Here is a 20,830-nt window from a genome sequence, read left to right on the forward strand (position 1 = left end):
TTGCTAGGGAGTGAAATACCAACAGTAGTGGTAAAGATAGTGGACGTAGGCACTTATCGAATGGACCTGGTAAGTACAGGCTGGGAAGAAATGAAGTTGTGAAGGGTATTGCCGGAGATGACATAGTAATGTTTGAAATTATTTCCCAAAAACTTTTTGTCGCTACCAGTTACGGCGTAGACGACGAAATACGGTAAATCCGTTAATTGCTGAGACAGACGAATTAGGGAGGAGGGAGAGTTATTGGTTAGTAGTGTAGGTTTAAAGAGAGTGGTATAGATACAAAGGAATGAAGCTAGGGAGATATTTAGCGGGTAGAGAATAGTATAGTACCACATGTGTTTAATCTTCCTGACAGTCTCGCTAGTGCATGCTCGCTATAGGACAGCCTCACTGCACTGGCTGGCTCACTAGCGCACTCACTACTGACTAGGCTCGCTCACTAACAAACTTAGCCCAACTACAGCTTACTGCTCATACGCAAACTGTCGCCAACTACTCAACCATTAGCTCACTTTTTAACTAGCAACACATACCCGGACTACAAACACTGTCAACATTAAATTAAGTTAAATTAAATTAAATTAAATTAGGTAATCCTCGGGAATACCCACCACTCCTCCGTCAAATCTCCCTATGATATTTGCTTGCGACAGCCCACGCACGGCATCAGTTTTTTTTGTCGCTAAACACATGACGTCACTAGACCCTACACTTATTTACCGTGTAAACTTTACTTTAATTTACTTTAATAACGATTAGGTATATATATAAATAGACTAAAAACAGACAGACATACGCTGGTTGCCCTTCCAAACTTGTTGTGAACATACTCACTGTAACTAACTAACTCTCTTCTCTTCTCCTCTCCTCTATGATGAAGTTCCCTTAATCTTATCCCACATACTCAAACGTCTACCATTAGGCGCTGGTGGCTGTTCATGTTCAACGGCCACCGATGAGTTACGAGATCCATTGGCACTGGAGATTAATGATTCAGCATCTTCATCGTCATCATCATCCACTTCCTGAACAATATGATCATCTTCAAGAATAAGAACATCACTATCAGTAGCATCTTGATCTTGTAATAATGGAACGGCGGCATTTCCTACACCAGTACTAGAAATATCTTTACCATTACTACTATATTGATTTAAAGTAATCAGATCACTTCTCTTCTTCTTCTTCTTTTTACTGGATTTCTTCTTCTTCTTTTTCAATGATACAGCATTCAAATTTTCAATAGAAATTTCAGCTCGATCATCATCACTAACATTTTCAATAATTGTCTTATGAACTCCTTGAACATTCACAATCGATTCAATGATACCTCCTGTTCTGAATGATCTCGATTCTTGATATTCAGGATTATTAATCTTACTGGATGAAGCATTATTGGTGGTAGAATGAGTTCTCGGTATATCTCTTGAAATAGATGTTGTGGCAATTCCTTGTCTTGAAACATCATCGGCTCCAACACTTTTATTGGTTGGTGAGGTTCCACCACCATTATAATTAATTTCTACATTTTCAGAATCTTTAATATCAATCAAATCAAGAGGATTATTATCACCATGAGGGATTTTATTTTCATTAAGTTCACTAACATCGGCTTCTCGTTCATTAGGAAGCAAATATAAATGTGAACTATCATGATGTTGATTACGAGATTCTTCAATGGCTCCTTCTTCATTAATATGGATGGCTCCATATCCTTTAGATCCTGCTGGTGCTTGTCTATTTGGACCCGGAATTACTGTTAAATTAGCATCAACAATTGATCCTTGATGAGGTCTTTTAATAGTAACAAATGATTTATTGGTTTCTAATGGATTAGAGGCAGGATTCTTAGGTTTCCAATTCTTGACAGCTCCTGAACTTTCACCTTCAACAGTAGGTTCAGCAGCTACACCTAATTTGGATGCTAAATCTTGAACATTTTCTTCAGTTAACTGTCCTGATAATCCACTTGGTCCAATTGTTAATCCATTACCATTACTAGAAGCATCTAAAGAATTTCTCTTGGAATTATTACCACTTAAATGATATAAATTATGTAAATAAGCTGTTAAATTTCTCTTCAGTAATGGACCAGGATTCTTTCTCTTAATATTCTTATTGATATCAATATAAACATCAGATTCATCAACAATTTCTTCTCCAATTAATTCTTCAATAACATCTTCTAAAGTTAAAACTCCAACAGCACCTACTGGTTCACCTGGTTGTTCAGATACAACAATCATATGAGATTTACCTTCTTGAAAATAATTTAAAATATTTAAACATGATGTATCTAAAGCAGTTTCAGGTAAAGTTGCTAATGGGAATGAAGCCACTGGTAAAGCATCTTCAGGATCATAACTAATTAAAACTCTTACTAAAAGCATACCAATAAAATTTAATGGTTCATTAGGTAAATGAATAGGAATTCTTGAGAATCCAGCATTAAAGATTTCTTCAACAGTTTTTGAATCAAGTAATCTATCAGCACTCATAGTATAAACTCTATTCATTGGAGTCATGATTGAACTAACTGGTTTAGCCTTTAAATCTAATACAGCACTAATAATTGTAACTTCATCTTGATTTAATCGTTCTACTCCCATAGATCTATGTAAAGTCACTAAAGTTTTTAAACCTGATTTCTTATAAACAGTTCCATGATCTTCACCTAAAACATGATCTAATAATAATGCAATAGGATAAGCTATTGGATACATAATATACATTAAAATAAGAACAAATGGAGCAAATAATGATCCAACTTCAAGTCCATATCTAACACAAATTGATTGAGGAATAATTTCTCCAAACACAACAATAGATGCAGTAGAAGTTACAACTGCAGGCCAACCTCCACCTAAACATCTATCTAATACAATAGGTAAAGTTTCATTAGTAATAACATTTGATAATAATAAAGTAACTAAAACCCAATGTTTACCTCTACCAATTAATTGTAAAACTTTTCTAGCATGTTTCCTTTCATGAGAATCACCACTGGTAGCAATAACTTTTAAATAAACTTCATCTTGACCCATTAAACCTAAAGTTAAACCAGCAAATACTCCACCAGCTAATACTAAACATACTGAAGTAATTAAATTAACATAAAATTCTTCAGCAGTCATATTATTGGCGGTTGCACCATAACCAACAGATGAATCAGAATTACTACCATAATCATGATGAGTTAATGAAACAGATTCACTACGAAGAATTGGTAAAGCATGAATTAATTTAACAAATTGACTCAAGATGAAAAAGATCCCCGGTATTATATTGCCGTGGGTTAGAGATAGGGCATGGTGGTTACTTCGTGAAGGTAGTTTTTTCGACATAAACTTTTTTAGAGCGGACTGGGGTACAGCTAATGTTAGTGTGTGCTATTGTTTAATAGTGATAAATTACCTAAACGTTTGGTAGCTGAAGGGAGATACAGTTGAAATTTAAAGGCTGGAGATGCCTGGCTCAAAAGAAAAACACGTTCTCCTCATTATAGTGCGACATTATTATTACTGGTGGTAGTAGTGGTGGTGGTGGTGGTAGAGACGATGCAGGCCAATGACAGGTACGGTCAATTTATGCTTACTGAGAGAAGTTTAGTAGGGGTATGTAGATAGAGTTACTGATTATGCCATTTAACCAGTTAATCTGACCAACTTCCGATTGGCTAATTAATTGACTAACTAATTCTACTGGTCAGTGGTTTAGGTCTTGTGAAGCTAGCAATGTCGCACTGTAACATAAACTGACCGAGAGCCGAGAACTGACCATTTGACAGAATGTCGCAAAACAGCCTCACAATTTTGACATGCCCACAGACAGGAGTTAACTGCGAGACGATCGGACTTACAACTCAATTAGGTTTAAGTACCATTAACCACAACTGATTACAAATTGAAATTAAATTAAAATTGATCCTATGTACATCAATACCTCTATAAAATAAATAATATTATAATACATATACATAAACTATCATAACCCCCACAATCGTTACCACTTAGCCCCTAAAAGCATAGTTGCAGGATCGGATATCTTCTCCACCTCCTTAAACCAAGTAGTTAATAATCGTTGTGGTGATACATTAAATGTTTGACAGTACTCATTTGTCCAATCATTTAAATATTGTATAATATCTAAATTGGTTGTTAAATCTATCATCTCTATATTACTGTACTTTAATATAACTTCTGCAACCCAATCCTTTTCAGTAATACTCTCAGGAGCACTGATTTGTCCTCCTCCATTAATACATCCATTAGGACATGCCATGATTTCAACATAATCTGTTTTAAGAATATCAATCTCTTCTGCAGTACCAATAGTACTTCCACTATCCTCTGATCCAGCAGAAGGTGCAGGTGATGGACTAGAACTCTTCAGTAATCTAGCACGACGTCTAGCCACTAATGGATTGATTTTCTTTGCACCAGATCCAGCAGTAGGGTTCTTAAGCTTCCGTACAAGATTCTGAATATTCCGAAATCCATTAACTACCGCACTTGATGCAATAACTTGTCCATTATAGTTTAATCTCATTTCGTAAATATCGGAATTCTTCCCATTAACTATCAGAATCTTAAAGTTTTCGTGTTGATAATTTGTTGGGTCTTGTGATATTAAATGTTGCTGGTAAAGCTTTAAATAATTCCATCCATAACCACCTGAAGTAGATCCTGAATCATTTGACCATGAATATTGCACTAATGGCCAATGACGCGGGGCATACTTTTCGTATAATTGTTTGACATCATTATCTTCAACAAGTGGTGCAGTTAATTGGTATTGATCTTCATGTTGACCTAATAAAGTAACTAATTCCTTAGGAGTTAATACACAATCTACATCATTATATTGCTCTAATTCATTATCAAACTTTTCTGGTCTAGCACTTTCAAGCTTTTTATCAAAACATGGCATAATTGATAAATGATATACATCTTGTTTAGATACTCCTAATTGAGTACTAACTAAATTTTTTAACATATTACCAGTAATTTGTTGAGGTGACTTAACATCTGACATTCGGGATAATACATGAGGATGAGTCTTTTCTGCATAAAGGACCCAACCAGGACATATAGATGATAATAATGGACCATCTAAAGATTTTAATTCTTTTTTAGTTTTAATAATATTTTTAGTTTCATTAATAAGACTCAATTTACGGCCCAAGGAGGTACCGACAATATATGAAAAATTAAGTTGATGAATAAATAAATTTATGAGATATTTATCTAGTTTATTAACTGATAAATTATAAGCCATAGCCAATGAAGCTCTTGCTTGATGAGATATAGATACTACAAATATTTTATTTTGATCTTTTAACGATTGAAGGAGTTGATCATGAGAATGTTGAGCCACTAAAACTTCTTCAGCTGAAGTTATACAACCAGAACAGGCAAGACAATCACTTAATGAGATCTGAGCTGGAGCTAGTTGCTTAACTTTTTGATCAATCTTGGAGATCTCAAGTGGATTACCTTGCTCATCAATTTGAATTTCAACTTCCCCAGTTCGACTCTCCTCTTCACTAGGCTGAGTCATCGGTTTGATACACGCCACACCGGGCGATATAAAGTCGTTCAAATCGTCCTGACTTAATATAGCACTCATGGAATTTGATTAATTATATCAAATAAGCAATCAATACCGAGTCATGATGACTAAGAACTTTTTTATCATTAGCTAAAATTGGCAATGGGTTGGATGCAGGAATATTAGTAGTTGCAAAAAAAACCCAATAGTTCAAATCCCGCTTGGAGAGAATTTATTAGTAATTTAATCTATTAATATATACCACCATAATAATTATTCTTATATATTTATATAGTATCATTCATGATGAAGATCCTCACTGGGAGTATTCACATCATCGTCACTCAAATCACCCAATTCAAAGTCTTCAGCATTACGTACTTGAGAATATTCTGAATCAGCATGGGTTAACCCCAATTCTCCATCTTCATCATAGCCTACTAATCTAAGATATAAGGTAAGTAATGAAATCATCCATAAGTAAATCAAGAAAGCGGCAGATGATACAACAAGAATATATGCCGAGTGATCAGCTCCTAAATCATGAACCAAGATTAATTGCTCTTCAGTGGCAGACATGAATAATATACCAGACAAAGTAAGACAGAAAGGGGGGAAGTATTGGAAAGATAAGATCTTCCCGTCTGCAGCACATGCCTTATCTTTCAATACAAACAGAATTTCAATAATTCTAAACACTCCAGCTCCCATAAGTGCCATTCCAAATACAGAATGTACTTTAGTACTTATTTCAAGGTGTTGAGCATGTTGGGACATAGAATATCCTGTAAATACCAATAATATTGACGGTATAAATGATCTTTTATTCCTCCTAGATAAAAATATTCCTAATAACCCTCCAGCCCACCAAATAATCCCCATTGATGTATGTTGATAATCACCCATTGACCAAGCTTCTCTACCCCATCTATGTTCAGTAAAAGTATTAACAATACCCCATGCACACATAACAATTGAATCCCAGAATTCTTGTGATTTGAATTTAGTCACATCAGAATTGTATAATTGATGTTTTCTAATCCAGGGAATAATCAATACCAATGATAATAAGAATGAATATAAGATAAATGCAGAACCCATTATCCCATGAGCAATACATTGACCAGTATGACGACCATAACAAAAACCAAATAATGCAATAGGTGCCATACAAACACGTACCCAACCAACAATTACTATTATGAAAGTTAAAATCTTATATATTCTATAACCCCAACCATATTCATTAATTTTAATATTAGGATAGTATTTATTAATAAATAAATTGGATCCATTAATAATAGTTCCTAAAAATAATGTTCCACATAATAAAAGAGATAATAATCTACCTGAATTCTTTGAAGTTATATTTTCATGATTATCAACATTATCAGGGAAATTAAGGAATAATGATTCAAATATTGAGAAACTAGTTGAAATGATTGTGAAAAATAATGACCAACTTAATCTATTGGCAATAGCCAATGTTGAAGATACTGAAGGTAATATTAATAATAAGAATAATGATAATAACCAATGGAATGTCTTTGATCCGGCATTGATGGGATGAAACTCGACTCGTTCTCCATCATCCATATCCATATCAGCTCTAACATAAGTCAAACAATTGAGTAAGATACTCACTAAGATCACTGTTACCCAATTCCGTCTCACTGACATTGTATATATGTATTTGTTTGCGAATATGTGTGTAGTCTATGAGGTTTGATGTAGGTATTTTGTAGTGCATCGAAGTGTTGCTAGATTGTTTTTCCGGTACGGCTTCGGGCTCTCGGATACTAATAGTTAACTAGTGTGAGTTACATAGTAAGGACAATAAATAGCGCAATAAACACAAAATATCTGGTATCACTCTTAGCAGAGTTCATATCACGGAAATACCACCACAATACCACACACATAGTTATATAAATATCACTATATAATTATCATAAATCACAGTAAGTACCTTCAAAACAGTTAGAGTTAGTGGGTACCCTCCCCCAAAGTGGGTGCGAAATAATGTCGTTGCCAAGCTTCCCCTACTCCCCATGTCGCACGACACTCCTTCTATAAAAAGAACGACAAAACTGAAACGTATGGAGAAAAAGAAACTCAGCCAAAAGCAGTAATCAGACCTGAAAAATCAGTCAAATCCACTAGCTTAGCTAACCTCATCGGACGGGACACTTTTCAACTAGTACGGAAGGGTTTGCCGAAAGGGCGTGAATTGTTTAAGAGTTTAAATTTGTCCGATTGCACTAGTAAAAATCGATCACGAGTGTCCATTATCATTATCACCGAATCAGTCAAATAGACACTAGTGGTAAGACATAAACTTTCATTCAGTCGTTTAACAATAAGGAACCGAAACCGAAATAGAGTCAGAATCAGAAATAGAAATAGAAACAGACACCATAAGTCATACAGTATCATAATCTCCAACAAAATCTATATGTCATGTTACCATTAAAAGTATTAATCTTAGTACTAGGATACTTACAAACCATGGTAATGGGTTATAATATCCCCACTCGAGACTACGATAATAAAAATTATTTCCTTGTAGAATTAAATACGACAATTAGTCAAAAACCATTAATGGATTTTATTCAACAATATCGAGAATCTTATAAATTTGAACATCAAGTATATGGATTTGATAATCATTATGTTTTTAGTATACCAAAATCTCATCCTCATAATGAATTTATGGGGAATTTTAAAATTGATCCAACATCATTAACTGAACATAATCCTAAATTTATGAAGAGAGGTATTGGATTTGAAAATACTTATGATGATTTTAATAATAATCAAGATTTAAAATCAATTTATATGTTACCACCAAAAAGATTAACTAAAAGATTACCAATTCAAATTATTGAGGAAGAAGAATATAAATCTAAACGATTAGATATTGTAGATTCATCTCAAGAACCTATTAAAGTAGTTAGTGAAAAACTTGGAATTAATGATCCAGGATTTATTGAACAATGGCATTTAGTTAATACTCTTTATCCTGGTCATGATGTTAATGTAACAGATTTATGGTATGAAGGTATAACTGGTAAAGGTATAGTTTCTGCTATAGTAGATGATGGTTTAGATGCTGATTCAGATGATTTACGAGATAATTTTAATGCCAAGGGTTCATGGGATTTTAATGATAATACTAATATACCATTACCTCGATTATTTGATGATTATCATGGTACAAGATGTGCAGGAGAAATTGCTGCCGTTAAAAATGATGTATGTGGAATTGGAGTTGCTTATGATAGTCAAGTTAGTGGTATTAGAATTTTATCAGGACCTATAACTTCAGATGAAGAAGCTGCTGCTATGATTTATGGACTCGATGTTAATGATATATATTCATGTTCTTGGGGTCCAACTGATGATGGTAGAACATTATCAGCTCCTGAACCTATTGTTAAAAAGGCTATGATTCAAGGTATTCAACAAGGTCGTGCTAATAAAGGTTCAGTTTATGTATTTGCTTCTGGTAATGGAGGTAGATCAGGAGATTCATGTAATTTTGATGGATATACTAATTCAATTTATTCAATTACCGTTGGAGCTATAGATTTTAAAGGTTTACATCCATCTTATGCTGAAGCATGTTCAGCAGTCATGGTTGTAACTTATTCATCAGGTTCAGGGGAACATATACATACTACTGATATAAAAAAGAAATGTACTGGTCAACATGGTGGTACATCTGCTGCTGCTCCATTAGCAGCTGGAGTTTATTCATTGATTCTTCTGGCTAATCCAACTTTAACTTGGAGAGATGTACAATATATTAGTGTACTTAGTGCTGATCCTATTAATGAAAATGATGGAAATTATCAAATTACTGCATTAAATAGAAAGTATAGTCATAAGTATGGTTATGGACGTATGGATGCATATTCTATGGCTCATTTTGCTCAAGATTGGAAAAATGTTAAACCTCAAGCTTGGTATTATAGTGATGTTCAAAATGTTCATGAATCAATTACTATTGGTCCTGAAGAATCAGTAAAGAATCAAATTATAAAGAAAAGTATAATTGTTACTGAAGATGATTTAAAAATCATTAATCTTGAACGAGTTGAACATGTAACAGTTACTGTTAATATTGGTTCATCATTCAGAGGTAGAGTTGGAGTTCGATTAATATCTCCAACTGGAATTATTAGTGATTTAGCTACTTTTAGACCTAAAGATTCAACTGGAGTTGGATTTAAAAATTGGACATTTATGTCTGTAGCTCATTGGGGAGAATCTGGTTTAGGTGAATGGATTCTTGAAGTATTTGGTGATGAATCTAAAGCTGGTGGAGCTGAAATTCTATTTGAAGATTGGCAATTAAGATTCTTTGGTGAATCTATTGATGCTAGTAAGGCTGAAACATATGATTTAGATAAAGATTATGCAGCAATTAGAAGAGAATTACAAGCTTCTACGCAACCACAACCAACATCTACTCCAATTCCAGAAACTAGTGTTGCCACTACTACAACTAGTACTTCAGAAAATAATGATCAAGTGACTACCAGTGCAGCTAAAGATTCTACTACTAGTTCTAGTTCCTTAGTAGAATCGGCTGAATCCAGTGAAGTAGTTACTCCTGTTGATGATGAAGAATCTCCTATTGAAGAAACAGATGGACCAGAAGAAGGTAAGACTCCATATTCAACTGGGGATCATACAGGACAATATTTCATGGCAATAGCCGTTGTAGGTTTCATTGTAGTATTGGTAATTATGAGATTTCACAAGACACCAGGTAGTGGTAGAAGAAGAAGAAGAAGAGAAGAGTATGAGTTTGATATCATTCCCGGTGAAGACTATTCCGATAGTGATGCATTAGATGATGACTTCTTTGAAGGTGATGATGATGATGCAATAGAGTATGGATTCAGGCCGTCAGATACTTTACCTGATTATGATGAATCTGAAGGTAATAATCAAAAGAAGAGTGTTGGTACTGATAATACTTCCAACACCAATACCAATACTAATAGTGAAGATATTTTTGCTATAGGAGGTGAAGATGAAGATGAAAATATTACTGAATCAACAGGGTTAGTCAAAGAAAAGAGCAGTGAAAAGAAGGTTACATTTGACGATACTAATGACAACAATAATGAAGGTGAGGATGATAGATTACTTTCATCCGAAGGTACATCCAACTCAGATTAGTCGGCCGTATATAGAATTATTTACAGAGATAATTACTTCTACAATAGACAACGTGTACTTTACTTTTATGTTATTTTTATTTTAACTTTATCTTAATTTTATTTTGCAGCCGTTCGTCCATTGCGCTAATATAATCAATGAGTCTCCATAAATGGTGGGGTAGATACACAAGTAACTCTATGACTCGCTAATTATATTTATTTTACTCGCATAACCGGAACTAATGACTACTGCTGGAGTCGTAGCCGTTCCTTTAATCCTGAGCTTAATTCTGAATGTGACAATTTCCCGATTGATGAGTTGCAACCTGCATATGTTTTGATTTGAGCTTGCACGTGATGTGGTGTTAGTAAGGCAATAACTATTAATTCCGGAAGGACTAACTACCCTACCACACGATAGTCTAAAGATAGTAACTATAGTTGATCAGGATTTACCATAATGATTCTAATGTACTGGATATAACTCATTATGGAATGTTAGTCAGCTGGCTCTGGAGATAACTCTCACCAAGTTCGGGTGGAATGGAAGAACGGTATGTCCGACATCCTGTCCGGCCGGAAACCATTATATAGTTCGGTGACCGGATATGGCCCAATAAGGTTATCATTACTGTCAATTATTTATCTATCTGTAGATATGGGTATATTCAATGATCTATATATATATAATCCAGTTATATGTGATGCGTACAAACTATAATAATTGACTATACATACGAATTACAAGGTATTAGCTATTAATTACTAAATCTAGACATTTTGCAACTCACCCTCGGTATCCACATTCGGTCTCACGGGCAATGGATGTGCGCACAAATTGGTCGAGAGTGTTCCGCTCCTTAGTAATGACATCTGCAAATCTAAGTTGTTAGTAATCTTCACGTAAAGGTCAGTAATTGCCTGAGATTATTAGAGGAATATAATTACTTGTGACTAACTAATCTCAACATATAAATAATACTGTTACAATTCCCATTGATTGAAGTATTATTCTTATATATAACTAAATAATATATATAATATTAATTTTGTAATTATTGCTTATTACTTGCTAGACCTTCCAACGTTTAGACTCCCCCAACTTATTCGTTAACTTCACCACTACTCTAAAAGCCTCCCTACAACCATCCAAACCGGGGCGCACAAAATAGAAATCAGTTCTCGTCTTCCGTCCTGTCTCACTAATCATTTCCCCTAATTCCCAGTGGGCAACATTTTGCCACCTTCCAAATTCTCATTTCCCCCAATTGATCTAGGGTGTTTTATTTTATTTTGTTTTGTTTGGTCTCACTGTCACAACATCTTTCTTGTCACTGCGGATCTACTTAATCTCACTAATCACTTCCGGTAGCGACAAACTATTTTTTCTGTCTCTCCCACTAATCGCCCAAAAATCTCACTAACATCACCAAGGACCACTGACTCCCCCATATAAATATCCCCATCAAAAGATATATATTGCTAGTTTTTCCAGCGGAAATTTTTCGGAAAATTTTACCTTACTTTAAATTAATTTGTCATCCCCAAATTCCCTGTGATCTCATTGATTACTATTGTCATATCAATTGTCATTGATCAGTAAGTTTTCACCATATTAATTGTTTTACCATATGTCATTTGATTCATTTGGAGCTCAAGCTACCGTTGTTGTTTTCGGAGCCTCAGGAGATTTGGCTAAAAAGAAGACATTTCCTGCCCTCTTTGGACTTTTTAGAGAAGGTCAATTACCATCTGGAGTAAAAATCATTGGTTATGCCAGATCTAAATTAGAAGAAGATGATTTTAAATCTCGTATTTCTGCCAATTTCAAAAAGGGAACTCCTGAACAAGTTGAAAATTTCCTTAAATTAACTAGTTATATTAGTGGACCTTATGATGAAGATGAAGGTTATCATAAATTAAGAGAATCAATTGAACAATATGAATCTCATCATGGTATTAAAACTCCAGAACGTTTATTTTATCTTGCATTACCTCCATCAGTATTTACAGTTGTAGCTTCTCAATTGAAAAAGAATGTTTATGCTACTCATGGTAAAACTAGAATTATTGTTGAAAAACCATTTGGTCATGATTTAGAATCATCAAGAAAATTACAAAAGGATTTAGCTCCTCTTTTCTCTGAAGAAGAATTATATAGAATTGATCATTATCTTGGTAAAGAAATGGTTAAAAATTTATTGGTATTAAGATTTGGTAATGAATTCTTTAGTGGTACTTGGAATGCTAAACATATTAAATCAATTCAAATTTCCTTTAAAGAAGCCTTTGGTACTGAAGGTAGAGGAGGTTATTTTGATTCAATTGGTATAGTTCGTGATGTTATGCAAAATCATTTATTACAAGTATTGACTTTATTGACTATGGAAAGACCCGTATCCTTTGATCCAGAAGCAGTTAGAGATGAAAAGGTTAAAGTATTAAAGGCATTTGCTCCTTTAGATCCTGATGATGTTCTTCTTGGTCAATATACTAAATCTGAAGATGGTTCTAAACCAGGTTATTTGGATGATGATACTGTTAAACCAGATTCCAAATGTGTAACTTATGCTGCATTAGGTATAGCTATTAGAAATGAAAGATGGGATGGTGTTCCAATTGTTATGAGAGCTGGTAAAGCCTTGGATGAATCTAAAGTTGAAATTAGAATTCAATTCAAGCCTGTGGCTAGAGGTATCTTTAAAGAAATTCAAAGAAATGAATTGGTTATTCGTGTTCAACCAAATGAAGCAGTTTACTTGAAGATAAATTCAAAGATTCCTGGTATTTCTACTGAAACTTCTCTTACTGATTTGGATTTAACTTATGCTACAAGATATTCTAAAGATTTCTGGATTCCTGAAGCTTATGAAGCTTTAATCAGAGATTGTTACCTCGGAAACCATTCTAATTTTGTTAGAGATGATGAATTAGATGTATCATGGAAGTTATTTACTCCATTACTTCAATATCTTGAAGGTCCAGCAGCCCCATCACCAGAATTATATCCTTATGGATCAAAGGGTCCAAAAGCATTACGTAAGTTTTTGAATGAGCATGATTATGTATTTTCTGATGAAGGTACTTATGAATGGCCATTAACTACACCAAATGTTAAGGGGAAAATCTAATTCAATTAATGTTTCTTTCGTTGTATTTTTAATATGGAAAAAGTAACCATAGTCGTTATATACATTACGCCTACCCATGTTTGATTCTAATAGTTCTTTTTTGTTTTCTTTGCTAGTCTAGTTATTTGCAAAGTTTATCGTTTACTGATGTTTGCTTGAGTTTTTAGTGATGAGTAAGTACATAGAATAATCGAAAATACTACCATACAAAATTAATTGTAGATAGATTCTTTGTGAGGCTTTTCAATACAAAGATTCTTTAAAATCTTTCACAAGTAATAGAGAAAGATAATTAACCTTAATAGAAATAATATTATATCATGTTAAATCAGACATCCATGGAAGGTCGTATATGCGGTCACCGGCATACAAAAGATGGGTTCTTAAGCGTATGCTACCGAGGAAACTGCGAATGTTTATGGGACTTTTCATCACCTTAACATGATGATATATTATTTCAATATTGATTAAAATCTTCAACTAACCACCATTAGAAAGACTGAAGAATCTTATTGAAAATCCTCAATCAAAAAATCAAAATTGATATAGTATTTAGTAAATAGTAAATAGTAATTTGGTTTATTACTTTAGTATGAATCAGAATTGTTAAAATACTGGCAAGTATAAGTTAAACATGAAGCTCAAGTTAAGTCATCTTAGATGTCCTTAACCCTGCAAACGCCGCATGCTCAACGGTTTTCCACCCTGTCGTCATAGTCGAGTCGGACTGGGAAAGAAGAGACTCAATATCATCATATTCAAACTAAAGTATTATCACCAAAAAAAAAGATGATTGCATCAAGTGATCCATAAAGAATCACGAAGAGATTTTAAATACATCATGTCCCGTGACTTAAACACGACGATATCCAATATATCTCTCCATCACTCTTTATTAACCTTCTTGCGGCTACCATCACCTAGACTAGATAATTACAGAAAGAAGAAGATACATTAACAAGTTTATAAATTTTTCTTTTCCATCGCCGTTTTTCTACACCAGCAGAAATTTTTTTCTGCTCAGAAGTGAGGTTACCCGCACCTTACACTCCATAGTAAATAGTATACCCTAAAACAATTATATATAACAACAAGCCGCCTATACGAAGAGGTTACTATAAAATCATAAACATACACTCTATAAATGTAATTTGGTTGGGTTTGGTTTGTTTTGTTTTGTTTCTTTTGCTTGGGATCATTACAATCATTATCATTATCATTGTAACCATATAATTATGGTTTTCTTAAATCACTTAAACCTTGAATGATTTTGGTTCTGGTATCTTCGTTGTTTGTAGAATTGCTGTCGGAAGATCCAAAACTTAAACTTCTTCTGACACTAAATGAAGTTTCATTTAGTGGATGATCCATTACAGCCGGAGCAATACTAGATCTATCTCTTGTAGGTCCTCCTGTTGGTTTTACACTATATTGACGATGATGATGGTGTTGATGATAATGACTCGATCCACCAGAACTACTTGATGGTGGAGCAGTAGGTACTACACTATACTTTCTCTCTTTAAACAATACTCCTACTTCCTTCATATTCTTTTGATGATCAGGTTGACTTTCAACAAACCAATCTAATTTTTCATCATATTCATACATTCTATAATCAGTTCCATATGGTTTGGATTCTAAACAATAAAGTGTATGTAATGGAACATCTAATTCTCCTATATTAGATTTATCAAGATTAAGGAAATAAGCAAGTAAGATTCGAAGTACAACACGATGAGAAATAATAAGTAAATGATCAGTGGTTCTCTCAATTTCAGATATTAAAGGACGTAATCTTGTAAGAACATCCAAATATGATTCTCCTCCCACACCTGGATATCTATAAGTTAATTTATTTCTTAATCTAGCATCAAATTCTTTAGGATATTTAGCTTGAATTTGATCATAAGTCATACCTTCAAATTTACCTCCTCCTAATTCATTAAGCATTCTCATAGATTTAATAGAGAATAATTGTTCATTAAAATATTTCCCAGTTTCTGTAGCTCTTAATAACATTGAAGTCCATACACAGAAATTAGGTTCAGTAGGAAGTGTATCTAAGATTGATAAATCATCATCTTCATTAAATAATTCCTTATTATATTTCAATTCCAATCTACTACTAAATCTTTCCAATTGTTGACGTCTAAATTCTTGTCGTTGAGCATTCATGAATTTCGCCAATGTCTTCGAAAACTTCTCTCCTCTTTTAGTTAATGGAGAATCACCTCCAATACGACCAGTAAGATTATCAAGACTTTCACCATGTCTTGTAATCCAAATTTGTCTTTCACAAAGATTAAAATTCAAAAGGAAATATATAGTTTGAGAAGCAAGAAATCCTTGAATGTTATAACTAACTACTTTTTTACCAACATCAATCATTTTTACATACTGAAAACCTTCAAGTTTTTCTTCACTTTCATCAATTGTTTCATATGCCTTTTCATAATTCCTTAATCTACCAATAAAATCATTAAGTGCTTCAGATGGATCCATATCTTTATAATCAGGACCTGATAATTTCAATCTTATATTATTTTCAATAATAATAGGATCAGTACAAATTGATTCAAGAAATAATACTTTTAATTCTCCATTAGATGCTTGTTTAATCCTTTTATAAACTTTTAATCTTCTTTTCTTAGTAGAATTAGTAGCATCAAAGATTCCAACTGATCCTGGACCTTTTAAAATATAATCTAATAATTGATCAAGAGTATCCATAGCCCATTTCTCACGCATGGCTGTAGATGATTTATTTTCAGGATTAAAGAAATCAGCATTATGCTCTTGTTGAGATGGAGATTTTGGAAATTCTGGAAATTCTTCTACTTTTTCAACCGTCTCATTATTAGGGGTATGAGTATCAGGTAATGGTTTCTTTTCTGGTCCAGCATTATTCTTATCTCTACGTCTAGTATTTCCAACATTGAAAACACGACAATCATGTTGTAACCAATTAAGATATCTTGTTAATTTATTAGTAATATAACTTTTCCCTCTAGCTGGAAGTCCAACCATAACAATTACAAGCTTTGATCCAATATCTACTTGAGCAATTTTTCCATCTGGAGATGTTTTTGAAGATGTTTGACCAGGAATATTTAAAGTATATGTCTTTCTGGCTGATGGTGGAGGTTTAGTAAGTAATAAATTCTTTAATTTTTCAATTGATGGAGTCTTTTCAAATTGTTCTTGAAGATCAACTGGTAAATCCTGAAGTAAATGAGCTTTAATGGCTGCATTCATTGCAATCAATTGATCAGGAGATTTTGTTCCTGATTTAGTAGAATGTGATGAAGTAGGGGTTAGTATTGGGGTTCCTACAGTTAAGGGACTTATAGATGATGATTTATTATTATTGTCAATTCTTATTAATGGAGGTTCTTGAGGTTTTGCATGCTTTTCACCCTTTTTGGTTTCTTCTTCAACTAAATCAGTTAAATTTAAATGAGATATATTCTTAGTTTTCTTAAGTGGAGTTGATTCAGAATCACTGGAAGGCTTCTTTTTGTTTTTATCATCAACCTCAATCTCCGTATCTGTTTCATCTTCAGTCTTTTTTAAGTCGGATTCTTCTTCTTCCTCCTCATCATCACTGCTCTGTTCTCTTGTTATTGGTGATGTTAGGCTAGATACAATAGGTGTATCAGTCAATGGTCTTTTATTGAATTCTGGGAGTAGATTTGATTGACTCGAAGATGCTGAATTAAGTGAATCCAACAATGTAGAATCTAATTTTGACATGGCTAATTTATCACTAAGTAAAATATTTATGGAATTAGCACTATTATTACTTATAACTCTTTTAAGTGAATTTCTCTTTTTTAATGTAGTACTATTACTCAATGACATTGTTCCTGAATTGGATGTAGTTGGAGTAAGAACTGTTGATGTACATGGAGACATAGTTTGAGGTGATGGAGTAACTGAAGTTGTAAATTTTGCATGACGTCTATTAGATTGTGGATGTGGATGTGGATGACTATGTTTAGTATGAGATATCGGTACTAACGTTGAATCAAAGAATTCGTCTTCATCATCAACAACTCCTAAATAATCATCATCACTTGAATTTTGTGAAGAAGTTTGTGATGAACTAGTTGAATTGATCTCACTATTAGTATTATTCTTTACATCATTGCTCTCTAATTGAAGATTGGAAAATGATACTTTCTTTCCATGAGTTCGAGAATGCATTAATACTCCGTTGGATATCGTATGAGCTCTTTGAAGTGGTAAAAGACGATGGAGACTTTGTTTACTCGATTCTTCTTCACTATGATCGGTCTTCCTTGAATGGGGATGATCTGAAGACATGAGGTTTAGGTATACCTTTCCCGAATTGTTAAAGAAAAGTATATGATTTGTTATATGGAAAAAAAACCAATGTATTGGGGAGTATGATGAAGGATATTGACAATTGTATCAATAATATGAATTCAATAATATCACAACACCGAGATTAGGTATTCCTCCTTATGATGGTGCGTCGATTAAAATGGATGCGATGATCGATTGAAGGCACACAAATAATGAAGAAAAAAAGTTAATTCAATGACTATACAATTTTCCAATTCTTATTACAGTCGTAGAAGTCAATGACAATGCACTAATGACAATTTATATTGAGTTAAGTATTTAATGGCAAGTTTCGTTAGGGTTTGGTTCGGTGTAATTTATTTCGGTGATGTTTAATAAAAATTGTGGATCCTGCAGGTAGTCCTCCTCCCCGATATACTCGGACGGTCGGTCGTAGTTACTGTATTTATAAAACCTTTCAGGGAAAGTTGAACTAGCTTAATATGAAAGTTTTTGCTTTAGTAATAGAAACTCAACCCTTGTGATTGCCTATTTAATTTATCTTAAGTTATAAAATTACCCGTCAAAGACACGAAATTGGGTGACATCATGGCTCTTCATGATAAAAATTATATTAGAGTTTAAGGTTGTCTTGGGTAGTCTATATAGAGATTTACTATTTAATCATGAACTATTCTTAACAATCTTTATTGAGGGTATTGAGTATTGCCCGGAGAACTTGACCTGTCCGAACAACAGCAACAACAAAAAAATAATTATCCAGATGAATTGTAGAAATTGTAAAGCTAATTATACTCAATCAAGAGTATTTAGTACTCGTCTATTGTCCCTGGTGATTGCAAAATCGGGGTAGTGTACCTTTTCCGTCTAAAATCTCGGAAGCTCATAAATGGAGGGGAGCAAAAGAGGAGTCATAATATTTAACATACAGTACTGTTTAATTGCTGATCCCGGACTTCCTATACTTGACCATGAATTACTTGATTCTAATAATGCTAAAGCTATGATCAAGTTCAAAATCCGCATATTAGACATCCTTTAGGAAACTGGAACAAGAAATTGAGAAGTCTTCAATTTTTACTAGTAAAAGTTAACCTCTCAAAACTATGGCGAGACGCATATTTATGTATGATAAAAGAAACTCTTGCAATTTCTCCAACTGTTCTGCACGATATTCGAACATATTCTTCCAAAATGTGCGTTTAAACTTGCTGGTTGGCCCTAAAGTTGAGAAAGAATAAAGATGTACCAGAATTTGATATTTCTAAGAAAACAAGATATAATTATAGAAGTCTGTCATCTTATTGTTTTTTTAAAAGCCGATATCACTATGAAATAGAACACTTTAACTATATAGATAATAATTTATGAGGCTTAAGAGAATCCCACAAAATATCTTTCACTGCCCTGATGTAATATTCTACTTAATTCTACAGAAATTTTTAAAAGTGGATTATTACATTGAGATAATATTGAACGTAGCACGGAAGTCAAGAAGCAGTTCAGGTTGTTCTCAATGAGGGTCATCTTTAAATACTCCTTGGATCCATCAAAAAGTTATACTGGATTATTATGCCAGATCAATTACAAGTCCGATTTATACTTAATATATCCGATATGCAAACATAATCCTCATAATCTTAGTAGAAATTTTACTTACTCTGAATCAACCCATTTCTGAATTGTCTCGGTCTTATTACTTGTGATTGCTATCCAATGTACATCAGGTAATTCCCGATTGTTAAAATTGCAGCCTATAAAAAAAGTGCACAAAAGGTCTTAAAAACATGTATGGGTCGTGCGTGCGCACAAACCACAAAAGAGAAAATGGGGTGTTCTTTATGATATTATGGGGTGTTACACCCACACATGTCCTAATTAGGAATAGTAATTAAACAATTCAACTGGAGTGAAATGTTTGACCTTCACTCACTTCCGCATACTTGAAGAATTCCTAAAAACATTCTGTACAATATGCTTGGAGAAATAGAGAAGTTATTCATCTAAAGCTTAATCACAAATATATAATCAATTAATTAATTTGAGGTAAATATGGATAAATGGAAGTTTGATATGTGCGTATATGCAATTACAGGAAAGAAAATGATTTCTAAGAACTGGATTTCTAGTTGTATAGGAATATATTCCAAGTTGCAGTAAGTAGTTTTGCAGTGCAATGAGTGGAGGTGTGTTCGGTATAATATCTATTTTGAGTAATTTAATAATTTATTCAAATGAATTATTAATATTTTTTATAATATTCTAAAAAAAAGAGCATGCTATTGTTTTATTTCAATTTATTGTATATTCTCTTAGAGCTTTCAACCATATTATATTAAGAATAGGTATAACTTTAAAAATCAAAAATGAACGACAGTCACTAATTAAATAAAATTAAATGAAGAATACTATAGAACATATAACCCTATAAGTTATTTGCTCATTTTCTTTTGTACCCCTAATGAGATCATACCGATCTCGACCCTGTAGTTATAGAACCACCGAAATATCTGTCTGTTCGGAATAATAGAAACTCTCATCCAGAATTTCCCTCTAAGTTTTTTATTTTTCTTATCTATGGCCTTTTTTTTTGAATTTTTATTTTTTCTGACCATAGTTAACAATTAAAAAAATCATTTT

General features: G+C 33.3%; 6 protein-coding genes across 6 annotated transcripts; 2 read left to right on the top strand and 4 right to left on the bottom strand. All coding sequences in view use genetic code 12, as the record gives it.

Annotated features, from left to right (window-relative positions):
* Positions 1-516: 516 nt before the first annotated feature.
* Positions 517-3,431, bottom strand: RJT21DRAFT_117645 (uncharacterized protein). The gene has a single exon (XM_064880774.1). The coding sequence runs from the start codon at positions 3,345-3,347 to the stop codon at positions 873-875; it is 2,475 nt and encodes an 824-aa protein (XP_064741327.1). The 5' UTR covers positions 3,348-3,431; the 3' UTR covers positions 517-872.
* A 485-nt stretch (positions 3,432-3,916) lies between these two features.
* NAR1 (Nar1p) lies at positions 3,917-5,658 on the bottom strand. Its single transcript, XM_064880775.1, has one exon. It carries the CDS (start codon positions 5,629-5,631, stop codon positions 4,006-4,008), a length of 1,626 nt encoding a protein of 541 aa, XP_064741328.1. The 5' UTR covers positions 5,632-5,658; the 3' UTR covers positions 3,917-4,005.
* Positions 5,659-5,771: 113 nt separating this feature from the next.
* RJT21DRAFT_137592 (uncharacterized protein) lies at positions 5,772-7,387 on the bottom strand. The gene has a single exon (XM_064883299.1). The coding sequence runs from the start codon at positions 7,231-7,233 to the stop codon at positions 5,851-5,853; it is 1,383 nt and encodes a 460-aa protein (XP_064741329.1). The 5' UTR covers positions 7,234-7,387; the 3' UTR covers positions 5,772-5,850.
* A 261-nt stretch (positions 7,388-7,648) lies between these two features.
* KEX2 (kexin) lies at positions 7,649-11,015 on the top strand. The gene has a single exon (XM_064883300.1). The coding sequence runs from the start codon at positions 8,014-8,016 to the stop codon at positions 10,744-10,746; it is 2,733 nt and encodes a 910-aa protein (XP_064741330.1). The 5' UTR covers positions 7,649-8,013; the 3' UTR covers positions 10,747-11,015.
* A 1,343-nt stretch (positions 11,016-12,358) lies between these two features.
* ZWF1 (glucose-6-phosphate dehydrogenase) lies at positions 12,359-13,858 on the top strand (the record flags this gene model as incomplete). Its single annotated transcript, XM_064884640.1, has 1 exon — positions 12,359-13,858. The coding sequence occupies one exon, from the start codon at positions 12,359-12,361 to the stop codon at positions 13,856-13,858; it is 1,500 nt and encodes a 499-aa protein (XP_064741331.1).
* A 1,063-nt stretch (positions 13,859-14,921) lies between these two features.
* PFK26 (Pfk26p) lies at positions 14,922-18,565 on the bottom strand. Its single transcript, XM_064880776.1, has one exon. It carries the CDS (start codon positions 18,185-18,187, stop codon positions 15,092-15,094), a length of 3,096 nt encoding a protein of 1,031 aa, XP_064741332.1. The 5' UTR covers positions 18,188-18,565; the 3' UTR covers positions 14,922-15,091.
* Between the last annotated feature and the right edge of the window lie 2,265 nt (positions 18,566-20,830).

This window comes from Scheffersomyces amazonensis (genome assembly GCF_036850825.1).
Source record: "Scheffersomyces amazonensis strain UFMG-HMD-26.3 chromosome Unknown RJT21scaffold_1, whole genome shotgun sequence".
NCBI lineage: Eukaryota > Fungi > Ascomycota > Pichiomycetes > Serinales > Debaryomycetaceae > Scheffersomyces > Scheffersomyces amazonensis.